Raw genomic sequence first — 12,365 nt, forward strand, 5'->3', positions numbered from 1 at the left:
AAAAAAGGTCAGTCATTCTATCCACTGTGCCACTTAGTTGATTGCCTGAAATTTAAACTTATGCTACTATTTAGCAACACAACTTGGAAAAAAATTACATTAGCTTACCTCTAATCTGTTTTATTTTAACTAGTCAAAAAAGGATTATGATTCATTGACATTTTTTTAGCTAAAGTAAGCACTCACCCCAGAATTAACTAGGTGGAGAATCAGGTTTTTAAGTGTCTCTTTTGTTTTGGCGGAAGCTATGTACAAGTGTTTCTATTTAGATAGTTTTCTCAATTGCCTCACATCCTCCACCTGCAGATCTATGGCAGTGCATCACACTGGTGATGAAAATTGAGCCTTTGAGAAAGGTTCTGAAATGCAGAATTTTCTATCTACTGATATATTAATTGAGACTCTATACCTATTATTATTAAGCTATTTCTTCTATATAATTTTATTTTGATGGTAAGAAATAGTAGTAGTAGTTACATCAAATTTTTGTTTTGTACCTATCCTACATAATAATGTACTTTTAGATATCTATAAATGTATCTTATCCTCCCACTAGCCCGGAAGCTCCATAACGGTAAGGACCAGTTCTTATACAAAGTGGGCTAATTCTCCAGTACCTAGCATTATGCATAGTACATCATAGGCACTTAATCATATCCTGAATGAATGACTAGGGGAACAGACTGTTATTTGCATGTACATAAATTTGCTAAATGGAACTCAAAGAAATCTGATCTCTCAGCTACAACTTTTGCTCATCAGAATACATGGAAATTAGGCTTCTCAGAGATAACCAATCTAAAACATTTCTCCATATATAAAATCAAAAGTGCTTCAAATAATTGTGAACTCCCCCATTATGACTGTAAACTCTTCTAGGGTAAGAACTATCTTTTGCGTCTTTTTGAATTCCCAGTACTTGGCACAATGTCTGACACATAGGAAACCTTAATAAATGCTTATTGATTAACTGATCATGGGAGATTGACCAATATCATTTTATAGCACAAGAAAAATCCAAAAGTCCCTTTAGAAAGGAAGATAACTTTTTTTTTGGAAAACTCACCTGTTTGAACTTGGAATTTGGAATCTGGTACAGTGAAGGAAGGCTGCACTGAGAGAATCAAAGGAGCCTGATCCCGGACAAGGTTGCTATTTATAAGAACATTTATGACTGCAATTGCTGTGTAAATGAAAGGACCAGAAGTGACCAGGAAAGAGAAGTCTGGGAAAATTTCATAAACCTATAAGAATGGGAAAAAAATAAAAGAAAGCAATTCCAACAAACATGAGACAGCTAGCTATTAGCTAACATCAGGAGGCAAACCTAAAAGGAGATAAGTTGTTGGTATTGGGTTTAATTGCTTCTTATTGGAGGCAAAATGAACTCTAAATAATTCCAATTTCACTTCAATCACTGGTTTCACACAACTGCTGACCTATCATTTGCAAAAGTCACTAAAAAGCATCTTTCCTCCTCCAAATTGTACAAAGTGACCTAAGCATGGGCATCCAGAAGGAAACAGGAAAGCAGGAGATTTCACATATCTACTTCTTATAATGCTCAGGCTAGAATCGTGGTGGGCTGAATGCTATGGCAAAATGCTGGCTGGGGAAATAATTTTCTTCCAGCAACTCATTGAAACCACTCCAGAAGCGAGCATTAATTCTGCAGGAAATTGCTCACCTGAGTTAATAAATGCAGGTGATGTACTGGGATGTTGGCCAGTAGAAAAGGCATGACAAGAGAACAACCAAATAGAACGAGGAATGTATGGATCTATATAAAATATTGAACACTTTATTAAATGCTTGATTTCTCAGGATTCTAAGCCTTGACAATAAACTAGGTTAAAAAAAAAAAAGCAATGTAGCAAGTAGGTACATTCAGGTACCTAAGGTAAATTCAGAGTTGCTGAGGTCCTATTCCCTTTAGTGCCAAATCACATCCTTTCAGGATTAGAATCCTTCAGTTAGATTTGCATAGATTCTGCAAGAAACCCTTCCATGGACTTAAACCATCATAAGATAAATCTTGGATTTAAACAGTGCATTCATCTGTACCCCGTAACTTCTCTCCTTTATTCCCTTTCTCAAGTTCTACATTTGTTCCCCAGACTTGTACTTATTTAGCCCTTCACATAAGTGCTATGTCTGCTTGTGTGTGTGTAATAAATATGTCCCTTAGAGTAAGATCAAAGGAATTTTATAGACACAGCAGATCTTAATTTTAGCAAAGCATCAAAGGCTTAAAAAATATCTTTGTATTTTTTAATAGGAAAAAATATGGACTGGATAATAACACTACTACACGAGCTTTAAAATGTTTGAACAATTTTATCCCCAGTGTGTCAATTTATTCACACATTACTCAATACACCAGTTTCACTTGCTGCAAGTTTCTACTGGGTTACAACATACATGGCCTTGTTCTCTTTAACATTTCTATTGAAGAAGGCACAGATAGGTTACAGAGATGAATGAAACTATGAAGATTGAGTTCAAGGGGATAAAAATGAAAAGTCTGGCATTTAGCATTTTAAAAAAATAAATAGGAATAGGATGCTCTGACTTGGCAGTATGTATGAGAAAGGTCTGAGAGTTTAATTGACCATAAACTTCATAGACAACAAGCTGAGAGTAAAAAATGGGAACATGTTGACAAATATTGGATTAATTGCCATCTAGAGGAAGTGGTGAGGGGAAGGGGGACGGAAATTGGAACACAAGGTTTTGCAAGGGTCAATGGTGAAAATTTATCCTTGCATATGTTTTGAAAATTAAAAAAGCTTCAATTAAAAAAATAAAGGATGTATGAAGAGGAGGCTGTTTGCATACAAAGAAAGTGATGAACAGAAGCATCTAATTTTACAATGTGTCTATTTGTGTCTAATGATAAGGGGGAGAAGAAAGAAATATACACAATAACTGTTATATATTTGAAGGGAATAGCAATAAATCATAAATTAAAAATAAAATTTTAAAAATCAATGTTAAAAAAAATGGGAACATGACCATGGCTGCATTGACAGAAAAATAGTGCATAGATCATGTGTAGCAATAGTCTTACTGTACTTTGCTGATCAATCCAGAGGGATGTAGAATCATGCTCACTTTTAGGTGCCATATTTTGGGGGGAGGAGGTATTTGGAGGTTAAGTGATTGGCCCAGCTAGTATCTGAGACCAAACTGAAACTCGGGTCTCCTGGACTTCAGGGCTAATATTCTATCCACTATATGACCTAATTGCCTCTAGGTGCTGCATTTTAAAAGAAACATTGAAACTACAATGTGTCTAAAAGAAAGCTGTGACAAAGATGAGAGAATCAGAAACCATAGCAGCACAGAATGACTTAAGGAAACAAATGTATCTACACTGAAAAAGTAAATAAGAAAGATAGGACATGACCAATGCCTTTAAAAATGAAAAGTTGGTTAGTTCTGTTGGTCCAGAAGGCAATACCAGGTCTAACAAGAGGGGGTATATTTCTTCTCAACATAACAGAAAAGACCAACAATGGAATAGATTGCCTTAGCTAGGAGCTATCACTGAAGTATTAGAAGAGAGATTGAATTATCACGCATTAATGATAACATGGAAAGGATTTCTTCATAGTCTGGGAAGCTAATTTATATTTAAGGTTCCCTTCAATTATGAATTCTCTGCTTTGTCCCTCACCTTTAGATAGCAACTTTCTTGATTTTAATATTTAGATTCTCTCTCTCTCTCTCTCTCTCTCTCTCTCTCTGTCCTGTTTTGAATCTGTTGTCCTTTTTCCCACTCTAATTTTCTTATGTTCCTGGTAATACAGCATCTTGTTCAAACCACCAAGATAAGGGAAGAAGAGCAACTTAAACAGCAATTACCCTAATTTAGTAAAGCTGACAGGTCATTGTCTGACCCGAACCCTCAAAAAAAGCAAGTTTCACGATTCTGTCTGCCAGAGCAACAAGTGGAGAGGGAGAGCAAGAAAATGGGATTAGTGCCCCAGTGATTTATACCCATTCTTGTCATGCTTTTTCTACTGACCAGAATTAAGGTGCTCAAATGCCCAGCTAGGGTGAGGGCCACCAGGCGCCTTTCTTCTTGGCATATCTCTGGTCCCCTACAAGGGAGAATCAGAGTTGTCTCAGGAAAGCTCCAACTCCACATAACCCTCCCCACCCAGTAGCCCTATTAAGTTTGAGTAAAAATAACTCTGAATCTTGAAATGATTACTCCAAATATTACCATATATAAAGACATTTTTAATAAGGGACAAAAAAATGTACCAAAAACGTATAGGCATTCACTGAAGAAAAAGAAAAATTCAATAAGAGCAAATATAGTCATTTTCATTTGCAATATGTTAATTTCTTTTCATCCAGATGTCAGTCTATTCTAATGTTCCAATACAAGATGTCTATGTGTGAGCTGCTTACCTCTAGTTCCACTGCCCGACTGAAGTGAACCCTCAGCACCTCTTTGATCGCTGTGATGATATATTCTTGCACAGCTCTTCGGGCCAGCACTATAAATGAAGCCATTTAAGAATACCTTAGTTTCACAGGAATATCCTATAGGAATATCTTAAGTATTACTATGATTTTTGACCTCCATCCACCAATATCTCCAAAAGTTTTAAGATATTTAAATTAAAAAATCAACTAGGAAAGCAGAAGTTAATGTCTGTTTTCCCAAAATAAATTCAATTTTCAATTACAATTACACTGTTCAAATGATTAGCTCACCATATTTAAAACAACCTAATAAGATTTTTTACCAGATAGGAAATATTTCAAATGTCATATAGTTACATAAGGACTTATTCAGACAGTCTATCAAATAGGAGTCACTGATAAACTATCACTCAGAGTGGAGAATCTCTGGTTTATGAAGCATCTGACCTTAATGGCAAATTCCAAGGTATAAATTTTATGCCAGGAACTGCAAAAATCAAGTATGGCATTTAAACCCTTCAGCAGCAATAGTTTAAAGGCCCTAAAAAAATTACATTATAACATAAAACAATATTGTTTCACTACATGATAAAATTTTATTTTCCTCCTTCCAAACTAGAGACTTAAAGTGTTTTGTCATTAAAAATGGAGTGGAAGTATAGAGCACCAGCCCTGAAGTCAGGAGGAACTGAGCTCAAATCTGACCTCAGACACTCAACGCTTCCTAGCTGTGTGACGCTAGCCAAGTCACTTAACCCCAATCACCTCAGCAAAAAAAAAAAGGGGGGGGAGGATGGAAAAAGGTGAATTTAGGAATAGAGCTTTTAAATCTAAGTAATTAAAACACTTAGAATCATAGATTCTTGGAGGTATTAGAATCTTAAATTTTCATATAATCTAATACCTTCATTTTACAATGCAAAAAAACTAAAGTCTTAAGAGTTTATATAACTTACTCAAAATCACATAGTCAGGGAAAGACTTATTCTGGCAACATATTCTAGCCTTTAAAAAGATTATGGGATTTTTCCCCCTCAAAATAATAGGGTTGTTAAATGAGTTACCACTCATCTCTTAGGACTTGGATAAACTTTTTTTTTTAACTTTCTCTTTTTTCTTTTCCTAACTTTTTCTTCCTTTTTATCTCTTCCCTTTAATCTGCCACAATACAGAACAAAAGTACTTCTAAAATCATTTATGGAATAAAAGATTCTATTCATAGTTCTTAAACTAAGAAAGAAATGAAAAATTCTCTGTTTCTCTCTCTTTCCTCCCCTCACTAAAATAAGTAATTTTTTTAATGTGATTTTTCTATTCTGGCTAATTGCTTATGGAAGTTATCTATAGAGAGACCTAACCCAAATAACAACATCCCTATGTAACACATATGATGAACCCAGGAATAGATCTCAGGCATCTTAGAGTACTGAATTTCAAGAGTCAGGGTGGGGATGTGGAACCAATATCTAATTAAGAATAACAATTTATAACAATTATAATATTAAAAAAGAAAAACAACAATCCATGCAATAGCCAATCATTATTTCAGATGACCAAAGATGAGCATGTTTCTCATCATAAAAGACAAGGACAAAGGGAAGACAAGGGATAAAATGAGATGTACATTTTTAGGCATAGTCAATGTGTTAATTTGTTCTGTTTGTCTATACTTATTGATACAGAAGAAGGTATTAAAAAAAACCTGTTTGCTGAGAGTTGATGAATTTGAGAGGTAGGGGGAACTAACAGGGGAGATACCAAGAAAAGAAAAAGAAATGAGGTCATTGTTAAAAGCACAAAGAGAGCAGAGAGAGATAGAAAGAGACAGAAAAGCAAGATAGCTTGGAAAATAACATGTTGAATTTATTATGTTCATTTTTTAAAAATGCAATCTGAACACAATAGAAAGTTATAGTTATGTGTACAATTCTTTTTCTGTTATATTATAGCATATAAATGAGTTGTTATAATTATTTATACTATTAAATTCATATTATATGTAGTATATAACAAGATAATAGATTACTTATGGCATATTTATATTATTATAAAGTATATAAATGAATTATTATTATAATTCCATTATTCAGGAATAAATTTCCTACCTTCCACTTAAATGGAAATAGAATAGAAATGGTTTATGGGTTATAACCTGTAGATTATTGAAATGTGTATGTGTGTGTGTGTGTGTATTGAACACAAGTGAAAAATAAAAAAAAGAATAATAAAAAAAGGAAAAATGAAGGAGAGAAGCAGCAAAGAAAGGAGAAAAGAGAGTCAAAAAGATATGAAGATAGTGAACTATGACAGAATAACAAAATCTGCTTATTATTCCTTTTGCCTTATGAAAAATTACATTGCCTTAATTTATTATTCATGATTATTTTATTACTTATTGTTATTATTAATTTATTTATAAAGATATTAAGTTACACCATCAAGTTTTAGAAGTATTAGATGTTTTCACTTTTATATCAACGTAACATATCTTTTCTAACCAATTAGATTTCCTTTAAGTCTCTAAATTAGCACTACCAAAAAAATTATATAACTTGGGATTAAGTTACTTGGGTATATAGAAAAAGTATAATTAGCATATAGATGACACTGTAATACAAAATGGCATGGTTTCTCTAAATGCTCTTACACAGATTTCCTTTTAAAAAAAAGATTTGTGGTAAAGTCCTACAGAAGACCATTAAAAAAAGAAGAATCCTCTTGGTTTTTGACCAAAACCTCAAACCCCACTTGTGATCATAATCACCACAAAGTAAAGCAGTTTATTTCTCTAAGTTGTTCAATTTTCCTTAGTTTTGTTCTTTGCAGAACATTAACAACTAGGCAATATTTCATATGCTTGAAAATGGTTATTAAGTTGTTGCTCAGGTATTTTTGTCCCCAAGTTAAAGTCATTCATTCATAGTATATACCAAATGTTCTGCAAACCTTAAGGTTCTATGGAGATGCAAGCTATGAGAGTATTTGTTCACTTCTGTCTCTGTTATCACTACCTCTTTTTATCTGCCCTTACCAATGTGCCTTCCAATGAACCATGCTTTTGCAACAATGTGGGCACTGCTCCTAGAGTCAAGACTAGAATTCAAATATGGCTCAGATATTTATTATCTGTATAACTCTGAGGAGATTACTTAACCTCTCTCTGCCTCAATTTCCTCATCCATAAAATGGGAACAATAACTGTTATAAGGACAAAATAAGATGATATTTATAAATTGCTATATAAAAGCTAATTATTCTAATGAATCAACATCATCCTTTGGTAATATCATACTCTTGCACAGCTTGACAGAATATTCTCTAGTAGGGATGATTTTAATCTCTATCTCTAGCCTTGATTTCTTGACCTGAGGCCTCTAACCACAAATATATGGAATTTTTCCTACATCTGTCTCCTAATATTTTCCCTCAGCCAAACCACTGATATCCCAATATATTTGAAACCCTCAAACTCAAAATCATCTTTGACTTTTCCGTCAAACTGACCAATATCCAGGCTCATTAGTATGTATTGATTTTTCCCTACCAGCACCTCTCCCTCCCATTCAAATGAGATCATATTTGCAAATTGCTTAGTTTGGGCTAAGAGCATAGTAGTTGGCACAAATTCTTTATTCCTTCTTTTTTTATTCCTAATGTCAGGATCCATTGTTTATAAATTCTTATTCACTCACAGTTCTATTCATTCTCTGGACTGCACTATCTCCTTACCAGCTGCCTTGACTACCTAGGGATGGTAGTCATGCTACACTAAGACCTGCTCTTTTGAATGGTGAGATTCTGGCTGGGATCTCCATTTCTTGAGGGGCTCCAGCAATGTTTTTTACTTTCCTCCTAGCTTAACTAACTCTATGGGTTACTCTGCTTCTTCATCAATTAACTTGCTCCTGCATAACTACCCCCCTCTTCCCTTCCCCCAGTTTTCAAGATCTTCATTATGTTTTGCCTTTCTCTATTAGAAGTTTCTTGAGAGTAGAGACCATCTTGTTTTATTTGTATTCCCGGTGCCTGGCACATATTATGTGCTTAATATCTAGCTATAAATAAAGCAACAAGTGAAATATTAACAAAGACATAAGTAGACATGCAGCCTCTAATCTCTTCTCTCTTCCAACCCCTTCTATACAATATCATATATTTAGAAATAATATTTTTAAAATATAATTTTGATTTCACTCTCTTATTCAAATATGTCCCAACCTAAGTCAAAAAGCCCTGCCTGGAATTCAAGGCTTGTCTAGTATTCATTAAGTCCTTTGAGGGTAAAATCTGATTTTTATTTTCCTTCTCCAGAATCTATCATCGTGCCTTACACATATTTTTATTAGATATTAGGTACTCTGTTCACAAGTCGATCCCATGGATCAGCAAGTGATGTATTTAGGCAGGATTGAGGCTTTAGTAAGTTGTAACTGAAAACCAATAATAAAGTGCGGACCTGATTTTTTAAATTTAGTTTAGGGTAGATGATGAGTACTATCGGTTCAAGGAGGAGTTTGTACAAGATGGGCCAGGAACATAAGCCCTTGTTGTAAGACTAACTACATGCAAAGTAATATTAAGGCTTTCACTAGTAAAAATAAAAGTTTGTTGAATTGAAAGAAAGCAGACAGAAAGCCGTTAAAAAACATTACCATAGATGAATTCAAGAGTGACTCAAATTGCTTCACTGTCTAGCAAATGAACTAGAAGCTGCCGAAATTAAATAGCTAAACAAGATCCCTAAGATAAAGTGTGTGTGGGAGTTGTTTGGGGGTTTTTTTTGTTTTGTTTTTTGTTAAGACAATTGGAGTTAAGTGACTTGTCCAGGGTCACACAGCTAGGAAGTGTTAAGTGTCTGAGATCATATTTGAACTCAGGTCCTCCTGACTTCAGAGCTGGTGTTCTATCCATTGCACCAACTAGTTGCCCTGGTAAAGTTCTTAATAGTCCAAAACTGTTACTTGTAAAGGGAATTCCCCCATCCCAGAAACAAAATCATCTTTTGCATAGGACCACTTCACTGCTAAGAGTCACTAAACAGAAAGATATCCTCCAGAAAAGAATAGGTCTCTCTTGGAATGATCACGGTCTCTCCCAACTTACTGGAAATGGCCTCTTAGATCTTCAGACTCCTTCCCCTGTAGTTCTATATTCCCCTGAAGATATATCTATGGCTCTGATTGACAGGTCTACAGCTCAGGCATTGATCACTGGTACTTAATGGATTTCCCTTAAATGAATGAATGATTACTTGCTTGAGATCAAAGTGCTGCAGAGCCAATAGCTGGATATGATCATGTCACTGTTGTCAAATCACATCATAGGCTTAGGTTTTTTTTGAGGCACAAATGAGATTATTTAAAGATCTTATAAAACCTTAAAAAAAAAAAATAAAGCCAATAGCTTTCTAAGTAATGCAGTGGACAGAGTACTGGTCCTGGAGTCAGGAAAACTTAAGATCATAAACTTAGCTGTGTGACCCAGGGCAAGTCACTTAACTGTGATAAAATGGAGATAATTATAGTATCTGTTTCTCAGAGTTTTATAAATTTAGTTTAAGGCTTTACCTCCTTTAAAAAAATAATCGCTTCCCATCCACACTGAGATAAAAGTTGGTATTTAAATTTGAATGTGAATTAAAGATCTAAGAATAGTTGTATGTTTGATTTTTTAATTTGAAGAATGGAGAGAATGAAAAGTTAAAAAAGAAAGCCTAGGGATATATTACACGTAAGTAAAGGTGGTAATTAAAATGATAAAAATAATAACTCATTTCTACAGCTTTAATATGTACAAGATCCTTTCCTCATAAGAGGTCTGAGAAAGCCAACATATTCTTTTATTATTTTTATTTGATATAAGGAAGGGCTTCTATTTGTTTGTAGGAAACTTAGTAGATAGTGAGAAAGGAAGGCTGATAGGGAAAGAGGGAGAGAGAAAAACAAAAAGACAGAGAGGGAAGGGAATAAAGAAAATAGGGACAGAAAGAAGGAGAGGGACAGAGAAAAGGAGAGGGAAAAAGAAAAAAGAAACTCTAGGGGGTTGCATAGAAAATATTAGAAAGCAATACAAGTGTTGAGCATGCAGATAGACCAAGCCTAATTCTTTCCAACTTCTCCCCCTTCCTTTCCTGAACAGCCCACTGTGGGGAATGTGGGACAAACAACTGCACATGCTTCTTCCTAGAGAGACAAAAGCAGTACCCTATGTTTCCTGGCCCCAGCTCCACATTCAAGCTTCTCCTGCACCTGCCCAAACCCCTCCCTAATATCCTGCCGCCCCCGCCCCTCCTTAAACATCAAGGATAATAACAGAAGGATGAAATTGCATTCATTTTTTGCATAACTGGAGGACAGAACTAACAAGAGAAAAACCATACTTTAGCAAGGACAATAAAAACTGTACTTCTTTGATTTGGATCTATGTATCTCTGTGGGTTATCTGTTTCAGCTAGGGCAAGCCATTTAAATCAAGAACTGAAATAAAGTGAACTTGAAACCAGAGTTTCCATTTGATACACCACAAAATGTTAAGTAATGATTTTTAAAAAATAAGATGAATATTCAAATTGATTTCAATGAGAAATGTCATAATTGTAGTGAGCAAAAAAGATTTTGCTCTGCTTTTTAAAATGATCATCACATGGACTGGTGAAGGCTCATTTCTAAGAGAGGCAGGAACAGGGTGAGGAGAGTAAGGAGTTTATACTGCCTTGGGGGTGAGGGTAAGGATAACTAGAGAGCAAAGGAAATGGCCAATAATTTTATTCTCATTTCTTTTGCCTCTACTTGTATTTCTATTTTCCTCTATAACTCTATTCTTCAATTGCTTTTGTCCTCCTCCATCTTCACATTGTCCTCTGTCTCTACATTCCTCTCTTCTCTTCTCCTCCAATAATTTTACCTGCTTCCTTATTCTCCACAATCTCTATTTCCCCTATTCCTCCTGAATGAAACTTACTGAATAAAAGACAAAACAAGTATAGACAAAAGTCTTCCATTAACTGTTATTTATTTAAGCATTTTTCATTGGACCTATTTTCAGGAACATCAAAAGTTATTTATCAGGAAAAAGTGAGGAGTTACTGATTTATATTAAGTGACCTATATTACTTTACCATAATCCTTATGATCTTTTGCTCCATCAAATGCATTTTGAATTATGATAGAGAGTATTAACAACTAACAAAGAGAAAATTTTACTAATCTGAACATTTAATCAATTAATTCATACCAACATAAGAATCAGATTAGAGGTAGTAACAGAATAAGGGGATGACTAATTTCTCCATTTTTCTTTCCTTAGATTTCCAGTGGCAACCAAAGGGAATACCCAGAGAATGTTAGATCAAAGATACCCTTCTTTCAAGGAAGCATGTATATATTTATGACAATACAAATATATTGTTGCCCTTATCCTCTCACTCATGGTAACTAATAGTTTATGCTAGATATGTAACAATTTATTTATTTTATCATCGTATCCATGAATATGAGAATCACTGTGGCAGAATGACTAGAAGGCCAGCTTCAAAGCTAGAAAGACATGAGTTTAAATTCTGCTTCTCTAGACAAGTTATTTAACTTCTTCCCAGTGAAATAACAGATTTAATTATTATCTCTATCTATAATGTGAGTCTAAATTTGGCAAGGAATTGTTGATGGAATTTGGAATCAGGAAGATTTGAATTCAAATTGTCAAAGAGCTTAACCTTCATGTGTTTCAGGGAGTTCCCTAGAACTTTCCTCCATTGATAATTCACTACCCAGGAAATCAGAGATCTCCATATTTCCATCACTGTGAGTTTACAGGAGAGGAAGAACAAAACCAAGGAAGAGATTCAAAGACTGCTAAAATATCTGTAGGCTAATTTACAGTGTAGCCACCATGTTTTGGCATCATGACTTTTTCTTCTAATGTGAACT

At 34.5% G+C, this 12,365-nt stretch overlaps 1 protein-coding gene across 2 annotated transcripts in view; it reads right to left on the minus strand.

Annotated features, from left to right (window-relative positions):
* The window catches only part of KIAA1549 (KIAA1549 ortholog), a 154,748-nt gene that overhangs the window by 83,101 nt on the left and 59,282 nt on the right, over window positions 1-12,365 (minus strand). For both annotated transcript variants that reach the window (XM_031939153.1, XM_031939152.1), the window contains exons 3-4: window positions 4,423-4,511; window positions 1,067-1,244 (exon numbers count right to left, since the gene is read on the minus strand). In XM_031939153.1, the coding sequence (XP_031795013.1) occupies window positions 1,067-1,244; window positions 4,423-4,511 (267 nt within the window). The remainder of the gene's footprint in view (window positions 1-1,066; window positions 1,245-4,422; window positions 4,512-12,365) is intronic.

This window comes from Sarcophilus harrisii, chromosome 5 (genome assembly GCF_902635505.1).
Source record: "Sarcophilus harrisii chromosome 5, mSarHar1.11, whole genome shotgun sequence".
Lineage (NCBI taxonomy): Eukaryota > Metazoa > Chordata > Mammalia > Dasyuromorphia > Dasyuridae > Sarcophilus > Sarcophilus harrisii.